Raw genomic sequence first — 18,714 nt, forward strand, 5'->3', positions numbered from 1 at the left:
TTATGGTCCAAAATAAATAGAGGGAATAATGTGTTCCTGGAAGCAACTACAACAAAAATGTCCAAGTTTGACTTCTCTTACATTGCCTTTTGACCTTTGGCTTTGAGATTAACTGAATGGAAAACAGAACATAGTGGCTAAAGGGTAATGCCATTCTATTTCTATCATGAAACAAGTTTATGCTGCTGAGGTTAGAGATCAATCCTCACTCCAAACTACTTTTAACAGCCTTTTAAAAGAAGGGCTTATAAAGTACTGGATTCTGTCACTTGTCTTGCTTAGGAGTAAAATAAATGAGAATATGAGATAGATAGCATGCTATAAAGAGTCCAAGCACAGATTCCACTGGGAGCTTGAGGAGGGTGCCACATGAGTTATGTTGCTCTCCCAAACAAGGCTCAATAAAATTTTATTACAGACAGAATCAACATTTTTTTTTTACTTACTCTCTTTTTAGAATTTACTCTAAATATGATTTGTGTTTTATTTATGAATGACATTTACTCAGAACAGCTAATTATTCATTTGAAAGTACATTATTTTTTAAGTAAAGTAATTGAAAATATGACATATATAAATGCATGTCTTTAATAATTACATAAATGCAAAACATACTTTCATATAAACTACCCAAATGGTAACTGTTCATTAAGCTCTTCATTTGTTTGTGAGAAAACTTAAGTGGGATGAGACTTAATTTCAATTAGTAGGAGTACTTTTTCTTCATGTCCAGTGTACCTTATCCAAATGAGCTCTAGTACCTTCTTTAAAATTCTGTTCACTTACACATGGAATCGTGGCTTTAAACCAAAAATTCATGTGCATGTTGCCTTAGAAAAGCTCATGCAGAGATAAACACCTTGTGTCCATTGTAAAGAAATTTCATAAAAGGAAGGAAGGGCAGGACTTGGGACCCATTGATGAGAAACTGCCTTCTCCAAACTGGAAACATGAGATCCTCACAACCTGAGCAGGCTATGGAGGCCTAACATTATAGTTCTCATCTTTTAAAAGATCTTTTTGGAAACGTTGCCAACAGTGAATAAACAGTGGAGCTTTAAAAATAGAAGTATTATAGCACTTAATTTATCAGAGTCTACATAATATTTGAGCATGAAATTCAAACAGAATACTTTGTGTATTTGAAAGTATGTTAGATGACTAAAGTTTGTTCTTATTTATCTGATACCTTTCATCTTAGCATTCAAATGAAGTTTATATGAATTTTTGTTTCATAGGTTAAAAACAGATACTAAAACAAAATTCTAGCAAAATGTTCTGTTTTCCTTAAGTAGGAAAATTCAAGCCACATGTACAGTTGTGATTACAAATAGGCACTTGTGTTTCTAATGCACAGACCATGAATTAGGACAGGTACTCTATCGGTACAATGTTTAAAATACAGCTAATATATTTTTCTTCTGGAAATAGAAGTAAATATTGGAAAGAATCTTGATTATAATCTTGATTAGTCTAAATAATACCTGTTTGATGTCTGTTGTCATGTGAATTTCATTTTGTGTACTGGATAACTTGTAATTAAATTTTGGAAAGTAATATATCACACACTACATGTGTATACATATTTGTGTGTATTATATATGCCTCCAAAAGAAAATTATTTTGAAAACTTACATATACGCTGTAACTTTGAGGCATTATAATGATTTTAATAACTTCTGTTTTACATTAAAACTATCTACAAACTGCTCTCTTTAATTTTGGATTCAAGTGAATTATTTAGAAGGAAAATTAGATATCTTTCAAAACTGTTTAAGTGGAAATTTAAAATCAGTTATTATTATTATTATTATTATTATTATTATTGATTATGAGTTTTGGTATATAGTTAAATTTTTGAGTAGAAAACCCTTAATGATCTACTTTTCCTCTTTGACATTGTCTCTTTGATAGAATGAGAAAATACAACTTTTTTTCTCTTTTGATTATTAAGGAGGTTGGGCATGCAAGTTGAGGAAAAGCCCCTCAAACCCATTTAATATTTCAGACACCAATACTACTGACAGTGTAATTGATTCACTTTGCATCCATATTAGGATGTTATTGTAAGTTTTGAAAAGTGTGTATTTTCTGTTTTGTCTAAGAAATGTTAGACTGCCCTCCTCTTCCCCATGCTAGCTTTCACATCTCACACATAATTAACTTAGCCTGTCCTGTTCATGGTGAAAAGAATTGTGGTTCTTAAACCCAGGTTTGTCAGAAATAACTTCAAATTAAACACCTGCAAATGTTATAAGTAGCTCAATACATTTCTGGAAATCATACAAGTCACATAAGTTTAAATGCATATGGACAGAAAAATGAAGATCAGAATTGCCAACTATTTTTTTAAGGCATCTTATTGATTGTGGGGGATTACCTTATAATGGATGTAGTGCAACAGGCATTCATCATGCAAAGGATCAGAGTGATCAATCAATGATATTATATCCTGGTTTTTTTAAGGTAATTTCCAGATTTTATTGTGATGCCATGTTCCACTGGCAATTTAGATTTAGTACAATCACATGGTGAGAATTATCATTATGATCTCTCCAATTCCAGTTTGAGCCAAGGTGTATATGATTCAGTTACCATTACTTGCCATGAAGTAGAGTAGGATCTTTGGTAATTAGGAATGTTGTTGCTCTTTTCTCTATTCCCCAACAATTTTCACTGTCCAAGCCAAAATTTTGTTTAAAAATATGACTTGGCAGAAAGATATTTTTATATTTTTTTCTATTATTGTTAAGCTCATTTTGTAGTGTATTTATTGTTATCCCAAACACATGACTATGAATTAGAATCATTTTGGTAAATGTTTCATTCATTACTTTCCTACAGTATTGCACATTGTTTCTATAACATTACTGTTTATATTTTCAGTACACTGCTCCATTTATCTGTTAGAATGAAAAGAATTTAGACAGTGACATTAATTACAATGTATATTCCAAGGAAAATGGTATGGTAAAAGTGAGGATAGAATAGCCTTATATTTTCTTACAAGTTGAGGTATCTAAAATTCCTAACCTTATTGGACCAAATGCTCCAGTTTAGAAGAAAGAAGCTGAAGCATTTGCTCCAAAGTATTTGATCATGTGGATTATAATACACAGATGTCACCATATTCTCACTGTGTGAAACAGGAAAAAAGATATTGATGATAGTGTCTCCCTGATGTGTGATTAGAGTGTGTTTCCATAGATATAATTAGCTGTATTAAATTTTATAGTAATTGAATGAATTGAAAATATTGAAATTACCAAAAGAAAAATATTATTAATCATTATTTCTATTAAAAAGAAAACTTGGCCTCCAGCAAATCTATCTTCCTGAAAACTTATTTTTAGCCAGCCACCCCATTATTCCCAGATGATGAATATTCTCATCTGCAGAGATTTTGTGTCAGCTTTCAACAATAATAATGCCAGTAACAATGGGATTGTTTTTTTCTTTGTTGCTACAGCTGCACTAATGGAAAGATTGCCTCTAGCTGTCAGTTATGTGATGGCTACTGTTATAATGGTGGCACTTGCCAGCTGGACTCCGAGACAAATGTACCTGTGTGTCTGTGAGTATTTTATAATGTCATGGGTAATTTATGATAGATTTTGTATGTACATGGAATTCCTATTGTATTTTTCTCTTTTATCAGGGTGATACATTTTAAATGAGTGTTTCATGTACATCTCAAGTATTGTCCCTCATTGACTCATGTGCTACAGAATCTCCTTCATCAATTTGCTAATTATTTTATGAGAAAGAGATCATTCAATTCTTAGCATCATACCATTTCAGACATTCACAGACCTTTGAACTTAGAAATGTCTGGGAAAACTGTTCCAATTTTATTGACCTTATTTGGCTATGTGAAGCCTAGAGACAATCATCTTTTATGAATCCCTTGGTACTTGTGCACATTCTTTTCAAAAGAACTTGAGATATCTTTTCAAATGTATAATGCTATTTGATGTTTGTGTAAAGCTTAGAAAGTATAGCATTATGTAAACCTATGAAGCCCCTGGTTCCTTCCCAATATATCATATCGAGTCTGGGGTTTCTAAATACATAGGAAAGTATTGAGAGTTCTTGATGTCCACAAGAAAATCTGTAATTTAGTATTCTCCCCCCTTCAAAGTATCTAATTGTCCAGAATTAACAAATTAAAATAAAATCATCCAGCTTAAGTGGTCACTGTATAGAGCTGTGCTTAATTAACACTTTTTGATCAGAAAGGTGATGCCCACATATGATCTAGGTCCACATCCTGTTTCTCACTGTGTCAGGGTAGCATGTGATGAGTGTGTATGTGATACAAGTAAGCATTCCTGGGAACATTGTTGTTCAGATGTTATTATTTTTGTATAAAATAAATTTGACGAATATTTGGCAAAAAAAGAAAAAGAAAAAAGAAAAAAACAAGTCAGACGCCTTATTTAGCTGTATTTTACTGAAATTCTACAGATGCTCTGTGGGGTTTAAAAGTCAGCGCTGTGACCAGAAAGAGAACCCTTGTGATCACTACTGTCAGAATGAGGGGATTTGCACTTTAACTGCGTTTAATGAGCCGAGATGCAAGTAGGTTTAACCTTCCACTTCCTGCTGCGCTTCGTGTGACATCATTTCAGGCCACAGTTCATTGGTTTAAATCATGAACATCCACATGCATTTCACAGTGTGTACTTAATCTCGGGGCTCATCTGTGTCAAACACACTTACCCTTTGCTTCGCTCACTGATAAGTATGTGCACCACAGACTGGTAGAGTGTCTAGAAATATATCAGAGAGAGAAGTAGAAATGCTAGTGGAACTGTCTAGTAAAAATACATGAGCTAGAATAGTAGTTTTTAATTACAGAATTACAGAAACAGGTGTTCTAAGACTCTATTACTGTATACTATATTTGGAATGATGATTTTTAATTAGTAGATGATTTTTCCATTTCAAGGACTGATGGAATAGTACAATATGATTTCCTAAAATTTTACTGAAAACTGTCTTAGTCAGTAAAACTTCATAACAGAGAAAAGAGATGCATATCAACATATTTCCAAAAATGTGATTAATTCATAGTTTGAATCATTCTGTCTTCATCCCATTTGAGGTGTTTTGAGTATCTATGAAAAATAAGCTCCTGTTTCCTCTGAGAAATTTCAAGGATCACTTCTGGGTTGATCAGTGGAAGTTATTTTTGCTATGTGCATTTGAGCTGTAGAGATGGATCATATTTGGCATCCTCCTTGACACCCAATATCATAATCAGCAGCTATTGTTGGCTTGCAATAAAGGTTGTATGGTGGTAGCAGCAGTGTAACTAGTAATGAATTTACAGCTCAATTGTATTAACATTTAGGTATTTAATTACCTAAACTTTATTATTTTGTTTATAATGACTTGCCAGAGATTTGAGGCCAAAGCTTGAGCTGCAGGAGTATGGATTTGAAGGTGGTACCTATTGAGATAGAGGAAAGCCCTGGGTATAGCTTCAGGGACCCCCACACCAAAAGGTTTGTCTGGCAACAATTCAAATGAAAAATTATGAGGGATTGAACCAGGAATGCAACTGCAAGGAAGAATAGAGAAAACACTGATTCATGGATATTTCAGAGTTAGTAAATCTGGGGTAGGCCTTGGCCAAAAACTGATCAAGGACTTATTTTATTTTCAGAATGCCTGTAATAACTGCAGTGAATCCCCGTATTTATTTATCCTGCCATGGTGGCACTGTTCTTGGGCAAAATACACAGATTTCAAGTCCCCTTGCCCTTTCCCGTAATTAGGTCTCAGGATGATTTCCTGTCCAGAACCAGAACAACAACCGATTTTTCAAGGTTTAGAAGCCTACAATATTATCAGACACTTTTCATCCTAAACAAATATTATCAGAGTCACAGGATTTAAACATAAATATCATCTTATATTATAACTGGGGTTTAGAGAATACCTTTTACTTTTATGTACTTATGTCTCTACAAATATCTACCTTTGGTGGCTTTATGAAAATTTTGCATGCGTCTTGGTTTCCTCTGCCCTATAATTTAGTGTGTAAGTAAGAATAATGCTTATATTGTATTCCTCTAACAAGTCATAAAAGAAGCATAGAGGAATAATATTCTATTATCATTCATTCATTCATTCATTAAACAAACATTGACATATGATAAATAAGATATTGGGTTAATTTAGAAGGAAAATAACTACTGAACTGGAATAAGTAAATACCTTATGTTAAGCACTATGTTATATATTTCACATATTTCATGTATAATGTTGAAAATTATATAACAATAATCATTATTTTCTAATATTTATTCCCATTTTAAAGATAACAACATAAGATTAAATACTAGGAAGGTTCAAAAGTCCTTGTCCTGTTTATAGCTGTATGCTGTACTTCTCATTTTATACTAAACTAATTCCAATATGCAATACTTTCAAACAACTTAAAATTCATTTAAGGTAGATAAATGATTTAAAAAAAATAAAATGCCACTCAGCAATTATAATAGAAATATCATAGTGCCATTGAAAAACAATGAAATATAGAGATTAATTAATGATTACATGTGGAAGAGTAAAAGACTTTTTAGGTGAAGTGACATTTTAATAGTTTTTTGGAAAAAAAAAAACATAGTAGACTTACAAGGGAGAAATGACTGAATATCTTTTTGAAAGAAGGAATAGCACATCCCAGCATCTTGGTAGGCTGAGAGAGGAGGATTGCAAGTTCAAAGCCAGCCTCAGCAAAAGCGAGGTGCTAAGCAACTCAGTGAGGCTCTGTCTCTAAATAAAATACAAAATAGGTCTGGGGACATGGCTCCTTGATCTAATGCCCCTTATTTCAATTCCCAGTACCCCCCCCCCAAACAAAAAGGAATAGCACAGAAAGAAGTGAGGGTTATAAAGATAGAAAGCAGGCAGTGTAGCATACTGGGAGGAGAAAAGGACAAGAAAATAAGTTAGGACCTGTTTGTGAGATACACTTTACACCATGATATGAGAGTGGGTTTACAGAAAGAAGGGTAAAAGGTTAAAGTTGAAATCCTAGGAAATGCTAATGTTTTGATAGTGTTTAAAGAGGAGTCTGAAAAAGTAAATATGAAGAAAATAGAAATCAGACATTTAGTAAGAAGCAGATTCCTTCAAGTTGAAGAGGAAGACAATATGAAAGATCAGCTCCCACCACAGTTCAAAGAGGACAACCTTTTTTTGTGGGTTACTGCACTTTACAATTAGATGGCCTTTGTGGGAGATGTGTCAAAGGCCTCATACAGGTAGAAACTTCACATTAGTTGGTTAAGTCAAAGTTGAGGAAGAAGAGAAAACTGTACATGCCCTCCTCAGAGTTTCATTATGGAATAAATAAAGGAAAAACAATAGGTAAGGTCGAAGCAAAAAATATCTTTATAACAAGGATCATATTCAAGAGAACTGTACTTTCACTATTTAATAAAGGCCAACAGTCCAGGGCTACGCTGGCTAGAGAGATGTTTCAGACAGATTTCATGCTCATGTCTCTTAAATGTGATATTTCTAGAATCCGGAAAAATTTGTAATATTCTTCTGGATAGTTATAATTCATATGATACTAACACATAATATAAATAAACTTAACATAAAGTGTCTATGATCAGTGCAATACAAAGTAATCCAGATAAGGGAGGATGCATGCCTCAGAATATCTTCCTAGTAGTTGACTCTTCATTCAGGGAGATTTCTGGAAACATAGGTTTCAGCCTCAGGTCTCAGTGATAGTGAGCATGTATCCTTAATGGAAAGTTACTATGTACCATTTCATCTAAAAGCCTTTATAGGAAACAAAAAAAAATGCTTTAAGAAATATAATACAGTGCTTTCTATAGTTTCATTGGTAGTATATTTTCTTTTTTTCATACAGTGAAAAACTATTTGGAATTGTACGGTAGTTATACACATTTGGAAAGTCTATAAAGTATTCAGATCTATGAAGGTGACAGGTTTCTTTTTTTCCCACATAGAAATTTTATAGCTGTATCCTTCAATTTAAGGAATAGATCTTTTCTCTGAAAGCCTTCACTTCTGTCTCTTGATGGCCATTTTCACTTGTGTCTATGTGTGGAAGAGAAAGCAAACTTCAAAGAGAAGCTTAGCAAAAAGGATAAAATCTAGGTTTTTCAAAATATTTATTTTGAGAGGATTTTGGCATCAAGGTACCTATATTGAATAATGTTAAAACTACATTTTTAAAATACTGTTATTTTGGTGACATATTAGTAAATAATTTTTACTGTAAGTTACAGAAATTATTAATAGTGTGAAGAATTATTGAACTAAATATGGCAACTTGACTGTGCTTTCCTGATGCTAAGGGTCCTCCCTAGGGTTAAAATTTTTATTACATTGGATTTAATTTAATTTTTTTATATACCATAGACCTACTCTTGTAGCATTACTTCCCAGCAGTAGCCCCAGTACCTGTCAGCCACCATAATAAAGAAGTGTTTGTAAATCCTCTACCTACATTGCCTCTGCTTCCCTCCAGCACACAAACAGCCTGACCGTGGGCACAGAGCCCCACCCAGCTCCATGGAGTCTTTTCTTGGACAGCTTGTTGAAACCCAGTGCCTCTAGTTAGCTTTTCTTGTACCATCGGTCTCAACTCAGGTATCACTTTTGTATGCCACGTGACAAGTGAGCAGTAAATATTGTTGGAATTATACTTAACTAAAGTTCTTTAAAAGAAAAGAATCAAATTTCTGTAATGGAAAAATATATGTAAATTTTGGGTTTTATACCTTTATGGACTGAATTGTGTTTCCTACTCCCCAAACTAATTAGTGAAAGCCCTAGCATCCTATTTCTTTGCTACTTTATAACAGGACTCCTCTTTCCTTCAGTTTCCAATAACACTGTGACCAGCCAACTCCTCAGTTTCAGTGGGTCCAGATGCAACCTTCAGTGCTAAAACAGTTGATCTTCAGCCTAAGGTCTAAAGACAGGAGTGCCAAAAGCCATGAAGTGCAGCTGCCACTTCCAACTGGATCTGCCACCTCCAGTTTGGGTAGTGATGTACTGTCTTCCAGGAGTACCTCACAATAGAACTGTATTTGTTTAGGAGGATGGGGACAGGGCCTTGAAAGAGGTGATAGAGTTAATGGGGTCATTAGTTTGGGACCTAATGCAGTCTGACCATTGTCCTTGTAAGGAGAGGAGATTAAAACAAAGACTGACAGATATCAGATATGCTGCAAGCATAGAGAGATGAACACAGTGAACATCATCATGACAGTAGCTGTCTATTAGCCAAGGAGAGGCCTCAGAAGAAATCAAATATATTAGCAACTTGGTCTCAGAGTTCCAACCTGTGGGAAAATATTTGTTCTTTAATCAACCCACTCTGCAGTGTTTTGTTATAGCTACTGTATCAAACAAATTCTGGTTTAAGTAGCAAGAAGTAGAATTCTTCTGTGACATACACCTAAAAATGTGGAAATGGCTTTGGAATTGAATAGTAGGTAAATGGGGTAGAGTTTTGAAACACAGGTTTGAAAAGGTCTGAAGCCTGGATTCTTCTAGGTGCAGTGGTGCATGCTTGTAGTCCCAGGTCCTCCAGAAGCTGAGGCATGAGGATTTCTAGTTCAAGGCTAACCTGAGCAACTTATCAAGACAGGTCTCAAAGTACAAAGGACTGAGGATGTAGTTCAGTGCTATAGTGCTTTAGGATTCTTCTCTATTAATGTAAGACAACTGGAAGGAAAAGCCCATATGGCCTTGAAGAAGCTATTTGTAGAAATATAGAATTTCAAGGTGCTTCTGGTGAGGTGTCAGACGGAACTGAATTATGTGTCACTGGAAACTGAAGAAAAGGCAATCCTTGTTGTAAGGGACAAAATACTAGCCTGAACTGTGATCTAATGCTTTGTGGAAATTAGAACTTGAAAATAATTAGCTTGATATTTAGCTGATATTTCTCAGCAAACGGATGAAGGGATGCCCTGATTTTTTCTGCTTACAGTAAATTGCGAGAGAAGGGAGAGAAGTTGAGAGAACTGTTAGGCAAAAATAAAACAGAATTTGAAAATTGGGAAAATTCTCAAGACATCCATTTTGAAAAAAGAGGAGAGACAGTGGGTAGGGAGAAAAAAAAACATATTTTGGAGAGGATAACAAACATGAAGCTAAACAATAATTTACTGTGAAGAGAATATGGGTATGACTCCTGGATCCAAATAGTCATCTCACAGCATAAACGCTGCCAGCTTAGACTGAATGGAACAGAGATAGGAAGGTTGCTTTACTTCTGGGAGAACATAGAATGGACCCAAAAGTCTATTCAGCTGCAAATGTATATTATCATTCATAAAAGAAAAATATAATTGTAAAAGTGGTTCAGAGGTCTACAAGGCTGTTGCCACCAAAATGGCAATAAAGCCAGCCAACTCTTCAATTTTGGTGGGTGTGGCTAAAGCCTCCAGGGCCAAGAGGGTAGAGCTTTAGCCAAGGGCTGCTATCCAGGCCTCCAAAATGAAGCTGCTACCTCCAGTTGAGGGGATGATGGCCATCATTCAAGAGACCCAGACAATAGCGAAGCCATTCTTCTGGGCCCATAGAACAGAGCATGGAGCTGAAGATGATTATCCTCAAACCTTACAACACAGTGAATTTGCCCTGCCAAGTTGTACAATTACTTGAGACCTAACATTCTTCTTTCTTTCCAATCCCTCCCTTTTAGAATGGGTTATGAAATTCAGGGTAGGTTATGATTGGGTAAATATATTTTGCATGTAAGAAGGACATGGATTTTTTACTGTCCAGAGAGTAAATATTATGGACTCAACAATGTACCAGATAGGTTCGTACGTTGAAACTCTAAATGCCTCAGAATGTAACCACATTTAGAGATGGAACTTTAAAGAGGAGTTGAAGTAAAATGATTGCTTAAGATTGGACATACCCAATTGGACAAGTGTCCTTCAAAGAAGAGATTAGGGCACAGACACACAGAGGAAGGATCATGGGAGGGCACAGGAAGACTGCCATTTACAAGCCAAGAGAGCAACAGCAGAAGATACCAAACATATCTCAGATTTATAGCTACCAAAACATGGAAAAAATAAATTTCTGTTTTTAAAAAAAGTCTCTCTGTGGCACTTTGTTATGGCTGACCTAGTAAGGAAATATAGTCACCATATGCATTTTGGCTCAAGAATCCCTTCGTAGTCACTCTATTAAGAACATAATTAATATTTTTGTTGGATTTCCCACATGCCCATCATGCCCTCTTGGTTATATACCCTCAGAATTATAGTATTCATCCTGCTGAAATCTAGAGAGATATTCAAATGTGCTAATAACTCCCACTGGGCACTAATCACCAGACCTTGGGTGCTCATGAAGAGGTCACACAGGACAATGAGAAAATCAGGGCCTCTTGCTCACAGAAATCTACCTCCTTTTCTCTGGCTTTCTTAATGCAGATTTAAGTTCTTATTCTGCTCCTAACTCTAATCTATATTGACAGCCCTAGTGGGATCCATTTATTGGTTAGTGTCTTCACTCTTAAAGGTGAGACAGTGATGAAGCTTGTTGATTCTGCAAGATACAGTGAATGGAAAGAATGTAGCTTTTGGAGCTAGAATTAATTGGGTTTATGTATTCATTTCTCTAGTTAATTTTGCTGTGGTCTATTAGACTTTCTAAGTCTTAGTTTCCTCTTCTTCAAGACGATGTACATGTAAAAACTTCTAGACGAAAGAAATTCTGTGTGGAGGCAAATTAGACTGATAATGGTCATTTAGTGCCACTAATAAGTCCTTTATTTGTGCTTGAATTTGACCAGTATAATAATTACAGGCTTATGACAAGCTTTTATTTTGAAACCTTGGTGATGTCACTATGTGACATGTATTTTATGTTAGGTAATTTGTTCAAGTATCCTTGGATATATCAAACTTTAAACTTCTATTTTTTGAAAGCAGCTGTTGAGTGAGATTTAATAACATTGTAGTAAAGAGTAGCAAAGATTTAAAAATCCATATTTGTTTTTGTACATGCTTCATTTTTTTGTAATATTAATTCTTTTGCAAAATCACTTAAAGTTCTCTGTGACCTAAAGACAACTAAGTCAACACTTTCTCCATTTGGACAGACAGAGAATACTCTAAATTATTCATTTTCAGACTAAAATAAAAGAACTTCTCAAAGTGAATGTTAAGTACATTTTTTAACTTTATTAGACCATAGATATTTTAGAGGTAACATATCTATAATTCTGTTATTTTAAAATAATAAGTTTGTCAATATTAGCCCCTATTATAGTATTTCTTATTCAGTTTCTTTTTTTTTTTTTTAATATTTATTTTTTAGTTTTCAGCGGACACAACATCTTTGTTTGTATGTGGTGTTGAGGATCGAACCCGGGCCACACGCATGCCAGGCGAGCGCGCTACCGCTTGAGCCACATCCCCAGCCCCTATTCAGTTTCTTTTTACAAATATTCTTTGGTAGAGTTTTATATAATTAAAGGAGGTTATATTATACATAATCTTTTATTTATTTACCTTGCATTATGAACAATATTCTTTATGTTAGATGTATGTAATTGTCAAATAAGATAGCTTTTTTTTAAATAGAGAGAGAGAGAAAGAGAATTTTTTTAAATATTTATTTTGTAGTTTTCGGTGGACACAACATCTTTATTTTATTTTTATGTGGTTGTGAGGATCAAATCCAGTGCCCCGCGCATGCCAGGCGAGCGCATTAACACTTGAGCTGCATCCCCAGCCCCTAAATAGGATAGTTTTATTCTGAATAGTTATCCAATACTCTATTTATTAGGACCACTGGGCAAAATTATATTTTTCAATAATTAGAATGTTTGTTTATTTTTTTACTATTTTTTTCTGAGGATGAAAACTTGTATACGTAGCATCTTTGGTATAGTCTTATTTGCTACACCTCACACTTACAATTGGAAATATGGGGTCCAAAGTCCTAGACTTTATGACTCAAACTAGCTATTTCATTGGACAACTTATATTATTCATTGTCACATTTTCCTTGTGTGAAAAGTAGTGGTTTTGGACTAATTGTTCACTAATACACTGCAAAATTATGAGTGACATTGAATTTAATGTGAGTCCTATTGGGATTTTGTCTAGAAACTGTCTTAAAATTGGGTCAGACTAACAGCCAGCATAAATTCTTCCAGAATTTCTCTGAAACACATAGAAGACACTGAAAAGACAGAAATTCCAACTAGCAGCAAAAATAAATTATAACAGAAAACCAACTGTTAACACACTATGGCACAACTGAGGGAGTTATCATAAAATTCTTGGCCATAAACAAATATTTCCATTAAATATTTCTGAATGGCTTTATGACTTATTTACCTCATACTTCAAAACAATATGCTAGACTGTTTCTAGGTAAACAAATATCCTACCTATGCCTAATATCAGGAGAGAGAAAAGGCCTGTCCCTTGATTTATTAGATAATACCTTTTATTTTTTGTTACTGGGATTTAACCCAGGGGTGCCTTATCACTACACTACATTTACAACCCTTTATTTTATTTAAATTAAATTAAATTTTTTTTGAGACAGGATCTCACTAAGTTGCTAAAGTTGGCCTCCAACTAGCAATGCTCCTGCCTCAATATTAGCCCCTATTATATTAGCCTCTTTAGTCTCTGGGATTAGAGGCATGCACCACCTCACTTAGTTATATTATTGCCTTTGAATATGAAAAAAACACTGCCAATATTCCTTTTATTATATTCATTCATCAACAAATACCTATATACATGATTAGGAATAAGTATCACATCTAATTTTGGGGTAAAAATATATAAATGCATAAGCATAATACAGTTTTATGAAAAGCACACAAATACACATGTTACTATATAAAACATAAATATAGCTGTTTATATGTCTTTGTATAATACATACATACACAGAGTAAAATCTTAAAGTACATCAAAATGGCAACAATGGTACATGTTAGTGGGATTTGGGTAATGCTGATTTTATAAATATAATTTTCTGTCTAATTTGTATTATTTCAAAAACAGGAAAAAATTAGTTTTTAAAATAATTTGAATGGTTTAAAAAAGCTAAACCCAAATGTCTTAAACTCAAATGTTACATTGCTTTAGAAATCATATCAATTTAGGCACTTACTGTTTTTTAAATGACATTATGGCTAGACTCCAGAATACTTCTTATAATATATGTCATTGCTTCTTGTCCATAGCAACAACAATTCTCCATGTGGTCAAAACAAGACAGCACTGTTAGTTTTTATGTTTTACTTGCTCATTTCAAACAAAAGCCGAAAATAACTTGTGAACATTTCCCCTACATCTTCCTTTTTTTCTTATATTTTCTTGCAATGGTTAGATTTATTTATATGGGCATTTGTTTTTTGTTTATCATTTTAAATGTGCATTTCCACAAAATTGTCCTTTTCATATTATCTTCTGTGTATATGTTTGTGTGTTTTTACATCTCTCATACTGCTCTATGGCATTCTGTATTTTATGGTAGGAGTTGACCTCTCCTCAGCATGTGGCCTTTGTAGGTGAAACATATTTCTATGAAATTGGCCTGAGAATGCTGCCTATTCTGCTCCATGGCCTTTTAAAATCCACATGTCTATGTCTATACAGTAGATTTTAAATTCCTTCAAGTAGAAGGTAGAATCTGACTTATCTATTTCATTCCAACCACAAGAATGCTTTCTGCATGTATTATGTGCTTAATTAATGTTGCTCTACAATTAAGGTCTGGGTGTTTCTATTGTACTATGTTATAGGGTGGCCTATGTTATAATAATCGTTCCATCTTTGTTAACAGCACCTCTTACTTGGATAATAAATTTTCGCAGGATGAAGAGCCAGACAGAAGTAGACAAATGATTTATTTTACCATGACTTTTGATCTACTTTATCATCTTCATGATATCTTCTGAAACTATAGCAGGGTATTTCCTGAATGTCCTAGAATGTACATCAAATTCTCTAAATGAAGACTTTGATAGATAGTACATGATGTTATTAAGAAAACTAAATTTGATTAATTCTGTCCTATCTTCTTCTTGCCTTTTGTTTCTCATCCATTGTTTTTACTTTGGAATTCTCCCTGTTCCTGGGGAGTAAGAGGAAGGTTTTCGAGGATAGCTCCTACCCTTGAGGGCTTCTGTCTATTTTGAGGAAAAAGATGAGTTAAGAGGAAATATGGCAGGTGCTTTGGGGATCTGTGTATTACAACTGGTACTTGTGGAGGAGTATTGGGCAATGGTTTAACCATGAAATAATTCCCAGGAACATGACATACTTAGCTAGGAGCTTGAAATTCATTCTATAAGCAGTAGAGGAAAACTGGTGACACCTGAAATATGACATACCACAACATCATGTTTTAGAAAGGTCTTTCTGACACAATGATCTGTTATTTTATAACAGATTTTATTTTATATACTTTATAATGAATTCCCATTTGTAATATAAAAGATGACAAAGAATTTTCAAAAAGGAATGGCTCCGGCACAAAACAAAAAGAGTATACAAGACTTACTGCCTCAGGATGATAGTTTTTGTTCGCATTTTGTCCTCTGTACCTCTTTTTCTAATCTTAATATGGAATTGTTAATACTTTTGTTTCCCTGTTACATATATAAATCATGCAGAATATTTTCTTCAACATAGTAAATTGATTTTTAATAAATAAAATCTTGAGGTCATTGCAATAGACCAGTCATGAAATGATCAGAACGTGGTATAATTTGAAATTTTAGAAATCTGAAGATGCAAAATAAATTGAGACTTTTAAAAAAGTTATTATTAGTGAAAACAAGCTATTGTTTTCCATTTAAAAGAAGCAGAGCTGGGCCCAGTAGTGCATACCCATTTGAGGCCAGCCTGGACAAATTAGCATGACTCTCTCTCACAATAAAAATTAAAAAGAGCTGGGATTTAGTGCAGTGGTAGAGCACCTGTGGTTCCATCTCCTGTACCAAAGGGGGGGGGGGACATTAGTAGTGCAAAGACAGTGACAGAAATACTGACTAGAAGGGAAACTGCAATTAATAAAGCCTGATCAGATTATATTGAGAGAACAGAGAAAGAATGGGCCTGGTGTCACCATCAGTGACTCTAAACATGCACAGAAACTAGCTTTATAAACAGTTTCAAAGTAGATTTTTTTAAATGCAGAAGGACAGTGGATAGGCAAGTATGGAAGAAACAGTCACTGAAAGATTGATCTGAAATGGGCACTTTGTCATTTTATTTGGATTTGTGATGTCTCAATCTAATTATTTTACTAAAAACTCAGCATGTTATCTAAGTCCCTATGGTGAAAATAGAGAAGGAAATGAACAGGTAGCAGAGAAACCATTGGTAAGCCTTTAGAAGGAAGATAATGAGTTCTGCTCTTGTCACAAATTTTAAAACGTAGAAATGATTTCTCTATATTGGGATGACTAATTAAGGTCTTGATTTCTCAAAATATGGGTCTTGCAGAAAGGAGACTTCAGGATATACTTTCACTGGTCCTGCTGTCAGGCTGATAACACTCTTACACACAGACCAGAGACCTTGTGGCCCCATACAGCACAGTTGAGAAGAGTCTTAGGAGATTGTCATGAGTGATTTCAAACAGATAGCAAGTTTTCAGCAGGGGACAATTGAGAAATTCAACTTTAGCAGCCTGTGGTGTCCACATTTCAAGAGTCAGGTCATTGCATGTTCCTTATTTGCTTTCTGCCCCTTGGCATATTTTCAAAGCACAAAATATAAAATGTGCATGTCTTTTGGAGCAGTGAGGGCCAAGAAAAAAATGTCATATTGATATCTATCCTTCACTATCCCAGGTAACAGGTTGTAGCTTGTTCTAGTTTTTGCCTTGCTATCATGTCATGGGGAAAATAGGAGCAGAGATACTATATTTATCTGTTCAAGTTTAAACTCCAGTTTGTGCTTTGAGAGGACAACTATCACAACTAATTATTACACATACTATAGATAACAATAATGTGCTGTATATTGCAAAAACCTAGAAGAAAGGACTTTGAAAGTTTTCCCCATCAAGAAATGATCAGTTTGAGATTTCTGTTGAACCTGATGCAATAACTACATAAAATATGCATGTATTAAAATAACACATTATGTCATTAAAATGTACGACTTATGATTTTATGTCTCTGTCAAAAGTAAATTTTAAAAACTATATACTGGTAGCAGTTAGATGCAATTTTGATGTAGTTATTTTAATTTCCAATGATTTGAGACATACTCTTGGCCTTTCATATAGTCAGCAGATCAATAGATAAAGAAACTTAAACAGAGTAAAACTATACTAGTCAAGACACAGTACAACTATAAACAATCAATACAATAACCAAAGAAACCAAGCATAATACAATAATATATTATTTTCCTTGTGTAACTGTTACTTCTGTAACCACTCTCTTTTCTTTTAGAGTGTTTTCTGTAGATTTCACTGTTTTCTCACACAATAAGAAATTTCAGATGTTTATAACAGTGTTTATTTCTTGCTCATATTTTATGTTTGAACAGGTCAATAAAATTGGGTCAATCAAACTTTAACCTCACACTTGATCCAACTTTACTTTGTATAGTTCTCATAAAAAATTAAATTTATATGTTTAACCAGCCATATTAATTTAAGAATTCCTTATACACATCTGTAATCCCAATGGCTCTGGCTGAGGCAGGAGGGTGGAGAGTTCAGAGCCAGCCTCAGTAACTTAGCAAGGTCCTATATAACTCAGTGAGACCCTGTCTCTAAATAAATATAAAACAAGTGCTAGGGATGTGGCTTGTGATTAAGTGACCCTGGATTCACTCACCAGTACCAAAAAAACAAACAAACAAACAAACAAAAAAAAACACAGAACAACAAAAACAAAAAGAACTCCTTGTATATTTGTCATCAATTAGGGAAATTTTTTATTTCTCCTTTTTTGCACTAGTACAGTAGCAGAAAAATCATCATGTTGAAAGTATAGAGAAACTTAGCCTAATGTTTCTTCCATTGGGAATGCAAACCAGAAATTGTAATTATTCTGATGCTAGTATTTCAACTATAATCTTTACATTTAACATTCCTAATATTAAATAATATTCATTTATTTACTTATATAAGACTCAGATGACATAAAAATTTTATATTTATCATAAAAACCAATGTATTTAAAAATTTGCATTTATAATTTTCAACTTGCATTACAAAAGGAAAAAATATCAAAGAAAGAAAGAAGTAGGAAAAGAAATACATGAAGTAGTAAAAGAAAACCACATAAAATAGGAAAGTAAAAATGGAAAATAGAAAATAAAGTATGTGCATGTAAAGAGGAAAATATGGTTAAATGGTGTGGGCAATTCATGATTAACCAGGAAATTATGTTTTCCTGTAAAATATTGAAACTGAGAAACCTGAAATGGTAGGGGTTGCTTGAAGATCATTTTTGAAAATAAGAGCCTGCATTTCAACAAGGGCCTAATTCCAAAACTCACACATTCCATACAGGCCACACATATCAGGACTTCATTTCAAACAATTATTTAAATTAATTGATGAACTTAAATTAAATTTGGGACCTGATTTCCATATCAAAATATTTATATACAAATAATTTTAGAACTGATTTTTTTTGTCATTTAAAAATAAGTTTCTTAAATTACTGCCTCCTTCTGACAAGAA

The 18,714-nt window shown here is 33.8% G+C and overlaps 1 protein-coding gene across 1 annotated transcript in view; it reads left to right on the plus strand.

Annotated features, from left to right (window-relative positions):
- The window catches only part of Lrp1b (LDL receptor related protein 1B), a 1,856,415-nt gene that overhangs the window by 1,805,029 nt on the left and 32,672 nt on the right, over positions 1 to 18,714 (plus strand). Inside the window, exon 86 of the mRNA XM_058585368.1 lies at positions 3,470 to 3,574. Coding sequence (XP_058441351.1) covers positions 3,470 to 3,574 — 105 coding nt within the window. The remainder of the gene's footprint in view (positions 1 to 3,469; positions 3,575 to 18,714) is intronic.

This window comes from Marmota monax, unplaced genomic scaffold (genome assembly GCF_021218885.2).
Source record: "Marmota monax isolate L192 unplaced genomic scaffold, Marmota_monax_Labrador192_F-V1.1 WCK01_AAM20220418_F8-fsc00034, whole genome shotgun sequence".
Lineage (NCBI taxonomy): Eukaryota > Metazoa > Chordata > Mammalia > Rodentia > Sciuridae > Marmota > Marmota monax.